This window comes from Monocercomonoides exilis (genome assembly GCF_001643675.1).
Source record: "Monocercomonoides exilis strain PA203 chromosome Unknown scaffold22-1379369, whole genome shotgun sequence".
Classification (NCBI taxonomy): Eukaryota; Preaxostyla; order Oxymonadida; family Polymastigidae; genus Monocercomonoides; species Monocercomonoides exilis.
In genome coordinates, this window is record NW_027150567.1 from 201,947 (window position 1) to 219,012 (window position 17,066).

Sequence of the window (17,066 nt, forward strand, 5' to 3'; positions counted from 1 at the left end):
ATATTGTGTAGAAGACTTCCATGTTTGATGGTCATTCCAATCCAAAAAAAGAGAATAATCATCAGCACTTTTCCAATTTTGATGTGCATTTTGTGAAACTGACTTCCATGAAATAATGAACGTTTTACACTGCATTTTTGGCATCTCCAATACTTTTTCCCTGAATTCTCTCTGATTAAATTCATTGGAGTTCTGTGTCTCCTGCATCTAGGGACTTTTCCTTTCAGTAGGGTTCCAAACATATATTGCCAAGCTTTATATTCGTTTAGAAATGTCATAAATAGCTCATGAACTTCTTTTCGATTCATTTGAAGTTTCGATCATACAGAAGCAATAATGATCACATCCCATATATTCAAAAAAAATTTCCATTATTTTTTTTTTTAAACACATTTCCGTACTTTAATTCACCTCAAATATCACATATTAACACTTTTTATTAATTAACAATGCAATTCATCAAAAAAAAAATCGGTCCACCAAAGGTGACTTTTGCCCAATTTTTGGTGTATCTTTTATGCTTCAAGAAATTGATGAATTATCATCATTCCTTGGAAGGAAGAAAGAAAAAATAGAATAGATAACAAAGAAAAGTCACTTAAGGAATGCTATTTTTTATTGATGATATTTCAATTAGAAGAAGAACGGAGAGTTAAAAAATAAAGATAAATCATCAATGAAAAATCACTCAGACGCCATTATTTATTCAAGAAAATAGAAGAAATTATAATAACTTTCTAAATTAAGAGTGAAGATCAAAAACAAGTGATTGAAAAAATTCGTTTGGAGGTGTTGTGATAAAAAAATATTCAAATTTTGAACATATTGATCAAAATTTGAATTTTCAAAAAAAAAAAAAAAAAAAACTCACAAAAAATTGATCTTTTGAAGTGGAATAAAAGTTCAGTAATTCTGAAATGCAATGAAGTTTCTAAACCAAAAATTTTTTGATAAAATGAAAAAGGTCTTTCAAAAATTAATAATTTCCAATCAAAATGGCTGTATAAATATCAAAACAGTTTCATTTTTAACAAAAGATAGAAAGCAAAGAAATAATAAAAAACTATTCAACAAAACTGATAAACTTATAACTTTTCCAATGAAAAATAAATCATCGGCCTGACAAAAACAACAAAAACATCAAAAAATGTTTGAAATGAACCCTTCACTTCTTAAAGACTAATATAACTTTGACATACACATAAAAAACTTGAATTCTTTTTCAGTTATTCTTTTTTTTTTCTCTCTCCTTCTCTCCTTCTCTCCTTCTCTTCAAGCAAATGGCAAGCAGTTCGTTTCCAGCCAGTCTTCTTCTGTGGTCTTCGTAAATGGCGGAAGAGGAGGCAAATCTGGTCGCGAGGGGATTTTTGGCATTTTCCCCCCGACAGCGTGGATGATTGTGCTGTGCGAATTAGAATAGAGAATCTCACTCATCACCTGAAATGAATACACAAATAAACAAACATAAGATAATGAGCAAATAAAATCAAATTAAACAAAATAAAAAATTAAATAAAAAAACATGTTTTTTCTCTAATTTCAATTTCCTCATTCAAAAAACAAAGCACAATTGAAAAAAACACAATCACACCAAATCTGCGTTGAATATCTCCATCATTGAGTTCGGAACCATTTCTCTTATTTGTCCCTTGGCTGTGTCCAGAACAGCCATCGCTGCTCTCATGAATGGCAGGTCGAGGATGCCATGCATCAGATTGAGGATGAGCTTCTGGGTGAGCACACGCGCATCGAACTTGAAGCGCTGAATGAAAAAAAGAGAAGAGAAGAGAAGAGAAGAGAAGAGAAGAGAAGAGAAGAGAAGAGAAGAGAAGAGAAGAGAAGAGAAATGAATTAAATGATATGTATAAAAATAAATATAGATTCAAGATAAAAAGTCAAATTGAACAATTATGCATTGACGATGTATTCAAAAATGTACATTTCAAAAATAATACAGAAAATAAGTGATAAAATATAAAATCAAACAAAATTATAAAAGATATGCTAATTATAACAAATAGCAATAATAACAATAACAATAACATCATCACAATTTATTATCACACATCATAGACCGAGTCCAGCACCCTCCCCAGCGTCCTCGGCAGCCTGTCCGCGTCTCCCCTCGTCGGGTCCTCCTCCAGCGCCATCCCCAGCTCCACCTGCAGCGTCGTAAACCCCCTCACCACAAATATCGTCATCACATGTCTCAGTGTGAACGTGATTTCTTTCGTGCTCAGATGCGAAATCATCCCTTTTCGCAGCGTCTCGATGCGCAGCCCGACTTCTGCACATGCCTGCAGAAGAGGAGAGAGGGAGGAGGAGTCGATGGCTGTCTGGATGAGCGGCTCAATCAGGTCAGCAGGGTCGCGGAGGCGGCCTGAAGGGAGGAAGGGAGGAGAAGAGAGGGAAATGGAAGAAAAAGAGAATGAAGAAGATAAAGAAAATAAGAAGAAAAAGAGGATGACGATAAAGATGATTAACAAGCGGATGAAGATAATGAATTGAATGAGGATGAAGAATAAAAAAGAAAAGAAAAGAAGAAAGAATGATGTAAGATAAAGAAATTGAGAAAGAAATTGAAAGAGATGAGAAACAAAAATATCAATGTTAAGTAATAAGGAGCAGAATTTCTAAATTTATACAAAAATTCATCAAAATAACATATTTAAATTCTTTTCTTCAAAATTTAAACAAATGCTTTCCATCTTTCTTTCTTTCTTTCTTTCTCTCTCTCTCTTTCTCTCTCAAATTCATTCATTCATTCATTAATTTTCCCATTCATCCAACAATCCATCCACCCATCAATCAATCAATCATACGATCCCTCTTCTTCTTCTCCAGCTCTTCCTCAAGCAGCTCGCAGTGCTTCTTCAGCAGTCTGTCCGCCTCCACAAAGCACATCCGCACAGGCGGCTCAATCAGCCCAAAGACCATCTCGACATTCGGCAGAAGATGCGAAGTCACAAATCTCTTGATCAAATCAATATTTGCCTGCCCAACTTGATCCTTCACTGCTTTGTGGAGCGCCGCAATTTCAGCGAAATTGGCGATGATTTGCGACTCGGCCTCTCTTTTCTTGTCTTTGATGCGGGCGAGCAGGTCGGCAGTGGACGTGCGGATCTCTTCACGCACTGGGGGGAATGGATGGAGAATGGATGAATTAGAGATAGATAGATAGATAGATAGATAGATAGATAGATAGATAGATAGATAGATAGAGATAGAGAGAGAGAGAAAGAGAGAGAGAGAGAGAGAGAAGTAATAAATGAATGAAAGAAAGAAAAGGGGAATAAGAAGAAGAAGAAAGAAAGAAAAGAAAAGAAAAGGAATTAAAAAATAGAGAGAAAGAGATAAAAAGAAATATAAAAGAAAAAAAGAAAAAAGAAAGAGAAAAAAAGAAAAAAGAGAGAGAAAGAAAGAGAATGAGAAAGAAAGAAAGAATAAAGAAAAAAACAAAAAAAAAAGAGAGAGAGAGAGAGAAAGAAAGAAAGAGAAAGAGAAAGAGAAAGAGAAAGAGAAAGAGAAAGAGAAAGAGAAAGAGAAAGAGAAAGAGAAAGAGAAAGAAACAAAGAGAGTTAGAGAGCAAGAAATCAAGTGCGCAACGAGTGTACGTGAATGTTGAATGTGTTGGTAAAAAAGCAAGAAAAAAAGAAAAAGAAAAAAAGAAAAAAATAAATTCAAAAATATCAATATTAATATGGATATGAACACAAATCCACACACAATACGTATGGAACGCCACTCTAATCGCCTGGTACTGTGCGGCCTGCTCCGGAAACGACCCGCTGAGGCGCTTGTATTTGTCGTAGAACAAGTCTGGCTCGATCTGCTCAGTGGCGAACTGGAAGATCGACAGCTGCATATCGTCCAGCCAGATGGGCATCTTCGCCCGGCTGCTGGCGGCTTCCAGCGCATGCGCCATGGCCCGGTAGAAGCTCATCCCACAGGCGAAATCGGATTTGTATGCTAATAAGAAGAACGGTTATAGAAATAATAATAATAATAATAATCATAATTATAATGATAAAAATTGTTGTTTGGAAAAAAAGATGATAATTTGAGAAAAACGAAAAAAATTATTTTTATATAAAGAATAAGTTAGATAGTAGAAGTTCAATAAAATAAATCATGTTGTTGTTTCCATTAAATGAAGTATTTCTTCCAGTAAAAAAAAAAATGTAAACTCAATCAAAAGCAAACAAGTAACTCGAATAAGTGCATTTCTCAAGCATTTCACCCATTCAATTTTTTCCGTAACCGAAAGGGGTGCAAAATGCCATAGTCGATCTTTGTGATGATATAGTTCAATTGTATTTGCGGGATATCTTGTAGGTTGGGGAATTGAAGTTTTATCCTTCCATTCAATCTGAATTAAATTATGATGTAAATATACTATTAATTATTTTAATAAATTTATCATACCATTTCAGCTATTTTTTTATTTCGTTGTGTTTGGGCTGCTATTGGATCTGTTCTCAAATAAATTCTGTGAATGAAAAAGAATGATTTATGATTAAAAAAATTCAGACCCTCAACAATCTCATAACCTTCAAGAGAGAAACTTCCTTTTGATTCTCCTCTGTCTTTCGCTGATAAATCTGTGTAATAAAACATCTCTCTTTCGGGAGTTAAAACCATCCATCTTCGTTTCCATGTTTTAATAGCGCCTCCTTCTTTATCTACCCATCCACAAAAAGACCTAATTGGAACTGATAGCTTTCCAGAAACCATGAGAGGAGCTTCCTCTTTCTTTCGCTTTCTTAGAAGAACATTACGCCACAAAACATAATATTGAACTGACTCACTCATTTTTCGACCTAACGGTTGTAATATCCTTTTTAATTCCTTATTAATTGTCGTACATTCTTCAGGTGTTAATGAATATTGTTTTGCACCGCCAGGCCCCATGAAATGAAAAAAAACAATATTTTATACAAATTATATGAATCAATAAAAAAATTAATTAATATTATAGTTTATCATTTTTCGATAATTGAGATATATTAGAAATTATGAACTTGTTATTTTTTGATCTAAAAATGAAAGATATTTTAAATTGTTACAATTTTTAGCTAATTAGATAAAAAAATTTAATTGAAAATTGATTCATAAATTGAACATAAAAACAAATGAATTTGGATCATATATTTTGTTAATTAATAATTCTTATTTATTTGTCATTTTTATCAAATATGGAATTTAAATTTCATATCATCAAATTTTCTTTAATTTTTGATCATTTGCATAATATATATTTCATTTTTGATTATGTTTGGAAGTCATATATCTTGAGGAATATGACAAGGAATCTGATGGCAGTATTTTTTCTGGTTATGATGTTAAGTGTGCTCGCGAAAGACATCGAAGCAAAAAATATTGTTCCGATTGGGCAAGCGGTGAACGTTCAGAATGCATTATTGGATCATATCGGATGCATTGAAACAAGCATCTCCATTATCAACACCTCCTTGTGTGTGAGCCATCTCAACATCGTCCCTCTCAATGGTTGTCCACTCCTCACTGCCCAACACCACTCAGCTGCCTCCATTCTCTCTTCCACGTGCCAAGCCCAACCAGCAACAAAATCTCCACTTTTCCTTTTCTCCCATGCATCTCTCACCCTCACAAACTTCTCCCTCACCACCCCTCAACCTGCCATCTTCTCCTTCCCCCTCTTCTCCACCCCAAACAATCTCCTCCCACATGCCCACTCCCCAATCCCTGCCTCCTTCTCCATCTCCCACTCCTCATTCTCCTCATTCATCTCCCTCACCCAGCCCTTCCTTTTTTCTCCTTCTTCTATCTCTTCCCCTTCCCCTTCCCCATCTCCATCACTTTCCTCTTCTATTTCCTCTTCCACTTCCCCTTCCCCTCTCCATATCCATCACCAATCCCATCCCCACCTCCAAATCCATCTCAATCTCCATCTCTCAAACACCCTCTTCTCCAACATCTCCTCTCCTCAATCCCATCCATCTCTTCCATCTCTTCCTTCAAACTCACTCAATTCATTCTCCTCAACGTCCAACACCAACACCAATACAATACCCTCTTTCTCCCTTCACTCATCCCTCTCCATCCACTCAACCATCTTCCTCCACACACACAACCCCATCGATGGAGCCATCCTCCCCAACCTCAACAGTCCATCCACTTCTCTCTCTGCCTTCAATACCTCTTTCCTTCACCAAACACGCTCTTCACAAAATGCTCCTGTTGAACATATTGGAAATGAAACTCACAGAGAGAATTTAACTCGATTGTCCTTTACTGCATTGAATAGCTTCCTCTTTGAGTGGTGCGAATGGAATGATTCATATGGAGGAAGAGATTATGGTGGTGCACTTTCTGTTGTTTGCACAAATGCAAATCTCACAATCGCTTCTTGTTCATTCAACAACTGTTCAACAAGTGATCATGGAGGAGCGTTATATTGTTCGAATTTATTAAATATCAACATTGCAAAATCAAATTTCACAAGTTGTTCAGCGTTGCATGGAGGAGCAATATGCATAGCTGGTTCTCAAACAAATTCTGTTTATGCATTTTCTGATAGCATGGTGGGAAATTGTTCAATAACAAATTGGTGTGGAACTGGATGGTTCTTTTATATCAGTGATTTTTCTTCAAACGGACAATTCTTGTTCACCAAATGCAAGTGCATTTCAAATTCTGGTGGTGATGCATCTGGTTCTATCTCATTCAATAATCCTCCAAGCAACAAACCAAGTCAGTTTTTGGTTGATGATTGCCAGTTTATAAACAATAAACTGATTGATTCAACAAATTATGGAGGTGCTGCAATGTTTTTCAGAGAAACATATTCCTGGATGAATGGAATAAAATTCATCACTTTTTGTTTCTTCGACGGCAACACTGCCAAAAATGGCAGAGGAAACGATGTGTTCTTCAGTGGCAATGCAATCACCCAATCCCCATTTGAGAATTGTGGATCAACAACCCCAACAAAAAGAGTGTGGAATGCAGGAACAGCTGACAACGCTGTGTACAATGGATGGCTACCCCTCGTTGCCCAGAATAAAATCGTTGCCAGCAATGGAACTGATGCTGATGCCTGTGGCAGACCCCAACAGACCCCATGTGCCACCATCGAGTATGCCCTCACTGGCTTCATTTCCCTCCTCCACGACGCCTCCCTCACACTCCTCACCTCAATATTTGTTCCAACTCAAACACTCACTTTCAGCGCGGTTGACACTAAAATCACAGGAAATGGCACAACTGCCACCACCATCGCCTCCAGTGGCATTCCCCAACCATCAAACTCACATTCACAGTCATCACAATCAACATCATCAAATTCATCATTTTCATCATTTTCATCTGCATCTTCTTCACCAGATCCATCTGCCTCGTCTGCCCTCTTCCAACAGACCCAGGGCTCCCTCACAGTCTCTGCCCTTGCCATCGCCCACAACTCCTCAAATGAAATCACCCCCATCCTCTTCCACCTCTCCCAAAACTCCCCTTCCCTCAACCTCAACACAACCACCATCACCGGAACAACCTCCATAACAATAAAAACTCCCCTCTTCTTCCTCACTGCTGGCTCCCTCGCGCTCAACCACACAGCAATCACCAGTCTCCTCCTCAACAGCCAAAGCATCTTCCACCTCACCTCCCTCACAGCTCCCCTCACCCTCAACTCCTCCAATATCACCGATATCACCTCCACAGCCACTCCCGCCAGCTGTGTCCTCTCCTCTGCCACCTCCCCTGCCCTCTCCCTCTCCCTCGCCAACTGCACCATCACCAACATCAACTCAGAACAGTTGAGCCAACAGACTGCCACCAATGGCGGGTGCATCTCATTCGCCTCATCTGCCCCAACCAACTCCTTTTCAGTGAGGAACACAACCTTCTCCAGCTGCTCTGTGAGCGAAGATACAAGTTCTGGAGGAAGAGGCGGTGCTCTCATGATCGAGTACAAGGATGATTCACAAGTGTCAACCACAATCTTTTCCATCACCAATATTGTGTTTTCAGCAAACAAGGCCAGTATTGGAAGAGATATTTATTTTGTGTGTGAATCACTTTTCGCTTCTGTGAAGGAACCCTTGTTCGCCTTCATGAGAAGCATCACTCAGAAAGACAACTCGATTGTTGGGCATGATAGAACAGAAGCATTCGGAGATTGGGATGTCAATTTATTCATATTTCTCAATGGATATAAAGCCGATTCTATTTATGTGGATGGAACATCTGGAGTTGAGGAGGTGTATTGTGGGTTGGAGAAAGCGCCATGTTTGAATGTGAATTATGGGATGGAGCGTTTGAAGAAAACTCTGAATGTTAAAGAGGAGATTGTTTTGTGCTCAAAATCGTCTTTAACAGGATATGTGGATGTTGGTGGAGTGCGTATAAAGGCTAAAACTGAGACAATTGTCGAAATTGAATGCCAAAGGGAAGTGAGTGGATCTGAGGAATGTGTTCTGAAATCAGCATCTCTGACAGAAATGCAGTTCATTGGGATTATTATTCCATCAAGTTTCAGCAGAAATATTTCAGCAGTGATCGAATCAAGCACTCAAAATGGGGAGTTGCACATGAAGAATTGCGCGATGAGTGTGATTGGAGGGAAGGGAAGCACAATTGGATATTTCTTGATCAAATCGGCAGGAAAGATGGTTGAACTGGATTCTGTCACGATTTCAGATGTGAAATCAACAGTTTCATTGTTTTCAATTTCGCTTTCCTCAACAAATATGAATGGGCAGGACTACAAGATGAACCTGTTGAATTGCACACTGGAAAGTCTGGAGATTGATAGCACAGCAGCAGTTGAGGGAAAGGCAGCAGTATTTGGAGGGAATATGGATGTTGGGATGATGATGAATGGAAGCAAGATAGAAGGGGCATTGTCAGAAAAGAGTGAAGAAGGAGGAGCACTGAAGATAGTGTTAAGAGAAGGAGGATTTATGGCACTTGAAGAGAGCTCATTTACTGGATGTGTTTGTGAGAATATGAGTGGGGAAGGAAAAGGAGGAGGAATATATCTGGATTGCAGTTCAAATGAAGGAGGATTTCAGCTCTCATCGATATCGTTTTTTGGATGCTCAGCAACAGTTGGGAAGAACATGTTTGTGAAGAGTGGGAATCTGGTGAGCAGTGTGAAGACAGAGCGTTTTTCATTTGATTGCACAAATTTCGAGGATGATGAGAATGCATTTGTTGGAGAAGATGAGATTTATGGAGAAATGGATCTTCGGGTGTTTCTTGTTTCTTTGAAGTGGGTGGTTGTGTCTGTATCGACTGGTGGGCATGACACTTTGGGGTGTGGAAATGAAAAATTCCCATGTGAATCGATGAAAAGTGGAATTGACCACATTGACAGAAGTGGAACAGTTGGAGAACGGAGAGTGAAAGTGAAAGACGAAGGAAAAATTGAGTATATTTATTCCTTTACAGATGCTCTTGTGATCGATGGAGAAGCCGTTAAACATAAGACTGTTCATTTTAATGAGAGAATCAATGGAGATTCTGCATCATCATCGTCATCTGTTATTTCATCAATTAAGACACTCAGCTTTTTAGCTTTGAAATTGCAGATTCCAAGTCAATTTACACCAAGGATGAATTCATTGATCTCATCAAGCGAACATCTTCAACTCGAAAACTGTTTATTTGACATCCAATCAACAACGGCCATTCAATACTCGTTGATAACCACAACCACTGGAAGTTGCACACTGAAAGGATGCAGTTTAAAAGGAACTTCATTTGTCAAATCGCCATTGGTGATGGCTTCTTCTGTTTTGATTGAAAACAGCAACTTTTCAAACGTTATGAACACTGGAAGCGGTGAAGGAGGTGTTGCAAGAGTAACATTGAAAGGGAATGAAAAACTGGAGATCAAATCAACAAATGCATCATCTTGCTCACTTTCATCGGGCAATGGAAAAGGAGGGTTTCTGTATTTAGATTGCCAAAATTGTTTGATTGAAAAACCATTTGTTTTTGATGTGGGTATCACTTTTGAGAACAATGCAGTCATGGGAAAGAATGTGTTCATTTTGGGAAAGGATTTTAATTATTCTGTGACAAATGAGTCATTCAAGTTTGATTACTCATCAATGATAAATGATGGAAATGTGTTTGTGGGAAGTGATGATTTTCATCAAGAAAAGGATTTATTCATATTCCTCGTTACATACAGCTCATTTGAGATATTTATCTCATCGAATGGATTTGATGTGGCGCGTTGTGGAAGCGAGGAAGAGCCATGCTTCACGATGTGGAAAGGGATGATGAACATGAAAAGAGAGATTGGAAAGAAAACAATTCAGATTGAAGGATCAACTGATATTCGAGATTCATTCAGCATGTCCAATTATCAGATCAAAAAGGCTTCATCAATGGGAGAAGAAAATTTGAAAGCGATATTAAATTTTGAAAAGGTTGTTGGAAATCAATTGGAATATTTCATGGTGAATGATATTCATCTTGAATTGACAAATATCCAACTTCAACTGTCAACTGGATTTGACAATTCAGCCAAAACAATTATTTCAAACAAAGAAGGAACTTTGGTGATAAGTGAATGTTCATTCCGTTCAGAGGCTGGAATGAACAATGGATTTGATTGTGTATTTGTGGATGTGATTGGAGGAAGTGTGAAAGTGAATGATTTTTCGATTGAATTGTGCAATATTGGAAACAGCATGTTTGTCATTCATGATGCTGGAATTACTTGCCAATTGGTGAATGTTCGAGTGAAATCGTTGAATGAAAGTGGAGGATGTATTTTATTGATCAAAGAAACAAAAACATCGATTAAGAAAAATGAAGAAAAATTTGTTATTATTGAGATTGATAATTCATCATTTTCAGGAGTGAAGAGAAGTGACAATGGAGCAAGCATTTTGGAGTCAAAGAGTGAGAAAAGCATTTGTTTTGTTGTGAATGAGAGCAACATCACAGAAGACAAAGCAGAAATGAGTGAAAAAGGAGGGGCAATATTCTTCACATTGGGTGCATCTGGATCAATGAAGATGATTGACTCAACAATCAGCCATTGCAGCTGCAGTTCCAGTTCAGGGAGAGGAGGAGGGGTGTATCTGGCAACAAAGGAAAGAGGAGAATTGGATTTCACATTTACGGGAATGAAATTCAGTTCAAATACAGCAAAAGTGGGGAATGATATTTTCATTGAATGTTATAACATCACATCCCAGATCAATGAAAGACAATTTCTGTTTGATCTTCGAGAAGGATATTACACTCGCAACAATGCAATATATGGAATTGATAGCTGTGATTATCCAATCGATACGGATCTGATTGTATTTGTGACGATCCATCAGAGTGACACAATCATTGTTTGCAGCGTGAATGGATCGAATGAGAAGCAATGTGGAACAAACGCACTTCCATGTTATTCAATTGAGCATGGACTAATACATCTGACTTCAGATTTCATGAGCCAAATGATTGTTGTTGAAGAGAGTGTGATTGGGGAAGAGATTGATCTAAAGGAAATGAGCCTGAGTTCGAAGAGCAGAGAAAATTGCGAAGTTGAAGTGAAATCAGATATTGAAATAACAAAGGAATCATTGGTGATAACAACGGGAACAGTCTCATTGCTGAGAGTGAACTTTGTGTTTGATTCGAATTTCATCTCTTCGCATGAAACACTGATATCATTAGAGGGAGGGATTCTCGAAATTATGAATTGTTCATTCACCTCAAAACAATCGTCTGGAGAAGGAAATATAGAATTAGCAAACATTCCATTTCACATTATGGACATGGAAAAAGGAGAATTACAACTTGACGGATGCACAATATCAAATCTAATTCTTCAAGAATCTGCATTATATCTTTCATCACCACTTCCATCAGTGATTTATTTATTAACGATTTGTAATTCAACAATAGAAACTTCTCTGATAGATATTAATGAATGTGAACAATTAACAATTAAGGATTTCAACATAGAAAATATCACAGTTGAAGGAAATGAAGAATCATTGATATATTGCCTGTCAATGAAAAAGACAATGCAATTGACAAATTGCACAATAGGTGGAGTCAATTCAAACAAAGCAAAAGGGAAATTAATGAAATTGGAGGATTGCACAAATGTGAAATTGGACAGTTGTGCTTTTGATGGGAGTTCAAAGGAAAGAAATGAACAATATTTGAATGAAGGAGAAGAGATGTGCAGATGGAATGGATCCGTTGTGGATGTTGTGAAGAGTTCAGTGATGATGAAAGACACAACATTATCGAATTCACAAGAATGTGGAGTTACGATGAGTGAAGGAAGCGTTAGAATTGAAGCAGGGAATTTCTCAAATAACAATCCATCAATTGAAGGATATCCATCATTGAGAAGAAACATCATCTGTTCAGATTCAGGAACATTGAATGTGATGAGTTTGAAAGGGGGAGATGGATTGGAAAGAAATACATCACTTTGGATGCTGAATGATGGGTGCAGTTTTGAAGGGATTGTTTCTGAGAGGGATTCATCATTTTTCATTCCTGTACTGGAGAGTGTGGAAGCAAAAGAAACAACAGATAGAATGAAATTGATATTCAAAGGATTGCTTCTTTTTCCATGCAATCTGTCATTCTCAGTTGTGAAGAAGAAGGGAGAAGAGAAAGAGATTGAAAATTTTGAGTTTGATTCAAATGGATTCTTATCGGAAAGAGAAGTTGAGGGAAGTGTTGCAAAAGATCTCATCAGCAGTTGTGGAGATGAAATAGAAGTGAATGTGTGTATTTTGTTTGGGGATGTAGAATCTCCATCATCAACAAATTCATTCGTTCTGAAGAACAAAAGTGAGACTGAACCAAAGGGGGATGAAATAATGTCAAAAGGAGAGGAACAAATTGAATGGAGTTTGTTTGCGTTTATTGGGTGCATTGTTGTTCTGGTGATTTTTGTTGGCTTGTTTGTGGTGGTGGTTGTGCTTCTGCGAAAGAAACTGAGAGAATCAGAAAAGAGGGTTGAGAAAGAGAGATTGGAAAACGAAGAGATAATGGGGAAGATAGAGAGGAGAAGAAGGGAAAACAATGGAGGGGGTTTTGAGATGAGTGAGATGCCATCCACACTGCTGGAAGGGATGACAAGCCAGATTCCACTTCTCATTGACAACGATGAAGAAGATCTTCCAGAGCCTCTTTCAATGAGCAATGATGAAATTCCGAGTGAAAATGATCTTCCAGATTTGGAATCTCCATTGTCATTTTCTGAGGGCGCTTCTGTTTGTGGAGCTTCACAATCACATTCATTCAATGTGATATCAGCGAAGAAGCCATTTCGAGAGAAAGAGAAAAAAAACATCAAAACATTGTACTCAACAATTCATTCAGTTCAGGGTAATTTCACACTGGGAACAAGAGCAATGGATGTTGTTGATGGGAAGGAAGTGGTGTTGGCAGTGGCAGAGCTGTTTGAGCATTTGATTTCTGTTGGAGAAGAAAGGGTTGAGATGATGGGGAAACAATTGTGCCCATATTCAATCTTTGTTGAGGAAGGAAACAATGAAATATATGTTTTGACAGAAGAATTGGAAGATGAAAAGGAGAAGGAAGAAATGAAGCGATGGAGTGCACCTGAAGCTGGAGAAGAGGATATAGAAAAAACAGTTGTTTTCACACTTGGACTGATTCTGCATGAGATGACAACCGGGGAAGTGCCATTGAGCGAGTGTGAGGCAGAAGAAGCTCAGGAGATGATGAGGGATGGTGTGCGACCGCTGACAGAAGGAATCGAAGGAGAAGAGTTGATTGAACTGATGGAGAAGATGTGGGGAGACGAGCCGAATGACAGACCCAAATTGGCAGAAGTAATTCGATTGTTGATGGAAATGATGGAGAGTGATGGAGAGTGATGGAGAGTGAGAAGGAATGCGAACTCAACAGGCAACAACCAGAAAAGGCAGTGTGCATAAAGATAGCAATTGTTTTCTTGTTCTTCTCTTTTTATTCACTGAAGTTGTGAATTATATTGTGCTGAGCCAGAAATGTTTTATATCTCATTCATGTGACTTTTTTTATGAAAAGTCGAAACAAAACAAGAAAGACAAATCACAACAATTTCACATTTGTTTTGTTTTGTTCATTTGAAAATTGGCATTGAAAACAAGTTCAAAAGAACAATTATTGCATGTTGATCCGAAAGAAAGATCTCCATTTTCAGAAAAGTCAAATTATTATTTGTTGAATGGATTTCAACGTTTCAATCTCTTTTATTCCACTTGAAAATGATGAATTATTGATTGAACAATCAAAACAACAAAAAGAAAAAGGCGTTATCTTTGTTGGAGATAAACAATGAAAGCACATTCTATTTTGATTAAGCAAAGAACTTTTGAGAGAGATGAGAAGAAGAATGAAAAGGAATAATGAAAAAGAGTTTTCGATATCAATTTGTAACATATTTTTTCCTTTTTCATATTTTCAATTATTCATACAACTTGATTTCCAAAAGATAGTCTTCAAACAGTGAAAGAGATCAGAATAAGAAATTCATTTGTGTTTCATGAAATTAAGTTTGTGACTCTTGAAAACAAAGATGAATTTGTCCAATACAAAACATCAAGATCAAGTGAGAGATTGGAATGCTTTAAAGTGTTCAAAGTCACAGCATCCATTCAGAAAAATCATTAACTCTAATTATTGTCGTAATTCTATTTCTATTGATATTCAATTTTCTGATTTATACTGATAAAAAAATGTCTTTGGTTTTCAAAATGGATAGGAATTGTTGAAAAAGAGGAAACATCCAATGTTCACATTCTTTGACGAAAAAAACTCAAATACTATGGAATGGATAACTTCCATTGAATGTGTTGAAATATATAATATCACTAATGCATTCAATTCTGAATGATTCAATTGATGGAGTTGAAAGCACAGTTCTGACATTACTGGCGAAAAGAAAAGCAAAAATATCTTTCTAACAATTTAAAAAGCAAAAAAAAAAAAAAACAACTCTTGCTGATTGAAAAATTGACTTTTAAAGTGAGAGTGGATTCAAACGACAAACAAGATTATTAGTATCTTCAATCTTTTCGATTTTAGTTATTGTTCTTTTCTATGAATGTATTCTTTTCAAGGAAAGTGAAAAAATGAAGGAGCCATAACTTATCCATGGTTTCAAGATGGAGAAATCCAAAAACAATATTCTAAACAAAAATAGAACAAACCAAAAAGTTTGGTCATTAAGCAGTTGGATGTTTCAATAATATGATTCATGAAGTCTTGGAAGTGAATGGCTGCTGAATTTCTTCTAAAATAAGATCAGTCCTTCTTTGATATTTAATGTGAGCTGATCTTCTTTGTCTGTGACTTCTTTTTTCAATTCCTTTGTTATTCGTCCTTCAAAAGAAAGAAAAGGAGAAATCAAACAAACTCAAAGACAGTGTAATTCTCCTCTTGTTGCAATATAAAATACATTTGGATGTCACTCTCATTGTTTTATTCAATGTCCATATGAAAACCTTCTCGAAGACTTGAAAGCATTTCCCATTTCAACTCTGGCCGTTCAATCAAGTTAAAATGGATTGTTGAACAATGAAATCTTCATGAAAAATGTCTCTATCATTTTTTCACCTTCATCTGTCAAATGAAAAAACATTGTTGAACTGAAAATTGTAAAACGTTCTCAGTTCATCAATTCTCATCCTTAGTGTGAGTTCCTTCTTTTTTGGAAAGCTTTCAATAAATTCAACATTGAATTCATCACATTTATCCCTCTTATCACCTTGTTGTTCCACATCTCAGCCGAGAAGTATTTTCAATACTCATAACTTTTCTTTCATCTTCCTCATCCTCCGTTTCATGAAAAATACTTGTCAATGTTCTTCCTCTTGCTGTTCAGTCTGCTTTCACTCCTAAAGTGATAAATAATAACTTTTGAATTAAAAAAAGAACGCTAAATTGCTCATTTGTTCCAGTTTTTCGAAACCTCCAAGGAACATGAAAATATTTATTTTGTTCTCACTATTGTTGTTTATCTCACTTTGAAATTTTGTTAACGAAAAATATGAAATAACAATTCTATTCATAACTTTCACATTTTTTTCACTCCAACCCCATCGATACAACTTTTCTTTTGAACTTTTGAATATTTTTATAAATTGTTTGTGTGTAATATTTGAATAGAAAAACACTTAGTGTTTTCACCAATCATCTTTTTCCAAATTTCTCTTTTGCTTTATTTTCTCTTTTTTCGGAAATTAGATACAATCTATTAAACACCGCATCCCCATTTTTCGCTCCAGTTTTTCATCCTCTCGATCAACTTCTCATTGATTGAAATTTTCAAATGAAAAGAAATGAATGAGCATTCAATTAACTTTTCTGATACAAAAATCATTATCATTTTTATTTTCAAGTCAATGGAAACTGTTTTCACACATAAGAAACTTCACATTTTTGTTTATTGTTTCATTGGATTCAAACCTAATTGTTAGTTAACGAAGACTATTTCTTAATTTTTGTCTTCATTTTTGTCTTCAGTCCGAACACTCATTTTATTCGCAACAATAAAATCTGCAAAACGAATAATTGTGTGTCCAACAAATATAAACTCAAATCGATATACAAAGTCAAAATTAAATAAAATCAACTACGTTTAGAATCACGCTTTTCGATGCATCTTCAATTTTTGCCTATTTTTCACTTATTCTTCATCACATGCAAACACAGGGTCTCATGTTAACTATCGCATATTAAACTTTAATAAATGAATTTTCATTGAAAAATAGGTTTTTTTGATCATATATCTCTCTTTTACGATTTTTCAGAAATTCGTTTTATACAGTCCAAATTATGAACACTAATGTCAAAAATTGTTTTCTCAAAAGAAAAATGTGCATTTGTACCGTGCTTTCAAAAAAATAAAAAAATCGATCCAAAATTAGTTATTTCAAAAATTTATTTTTGACTTTTTCTGTGAAAAGCATCATCGCTTATAGTCACAATCGGATATTGTCACAAAAAGTTGTGCAAAAACACGAAGTGATTGAATCCGCTTTTGTCAGTACTGATTTGATTTTATTTAGAGCTTGTCCATGATGATATGATCT

At 36.3% G+C, this 17,066-nt stretch overlaps 2 protein-coding genes across 2 annotated transcripts; one reads left to right on the forward strand and one right to left on the reverse strand.

The window, feature by feature from the left end:
* Window positions 1-714: 714 nt before the first annotated feature.
* MONOS_11762 (uncharacterized protein) lies at window positions 715-4,911 on the reverse strand (the record flags this gene model as incomplete). The annotated part of the gene is made up of 8 exons (XM_067864326.1): window positions 715-1,437; window positions 1,592-1,762; window positions 2,067-2,380; window positions 2,823-3,134; window positions 3,727-3,969; window positions 4,204-4,369; window positions 4,426-4,472; window positions 4,533-4,911. The coding sequence occupies 8 exons, from the start codon at window positions 4,909-4,911 to the stop codon at window positions 1,273-1,275; spliced, it is 1,797 nt and encodes a 598-aa protein (XP_067727390.1). The 3' UTR covers window positions 715-1,272.
* A 284-nt stretch (window positions 4,912-5,195) lies between these two features.
* Window positions 5,196-14,067, forward strand: MONOS_11637fu11763fu15211 (uncharacterized protein; the record flags this gene model as incomplete). The annotated part of the gene is made up of 1 exon (XM_067864186.1): window positions 5,196-14,067. The coding sequence occupies one exon, from the start codon at window positions 5,196-5,198 to the stop codon at window positions 13,863-13,865; it is 8,670 nt and encodes a 2,889-aa protein (XP_067727391.1). The 3' UTR covers window positions 13,866-14,067.
* Between the last annotated feature and the right edge of the window lie 2,999 nt (window positions 14,068-17,066).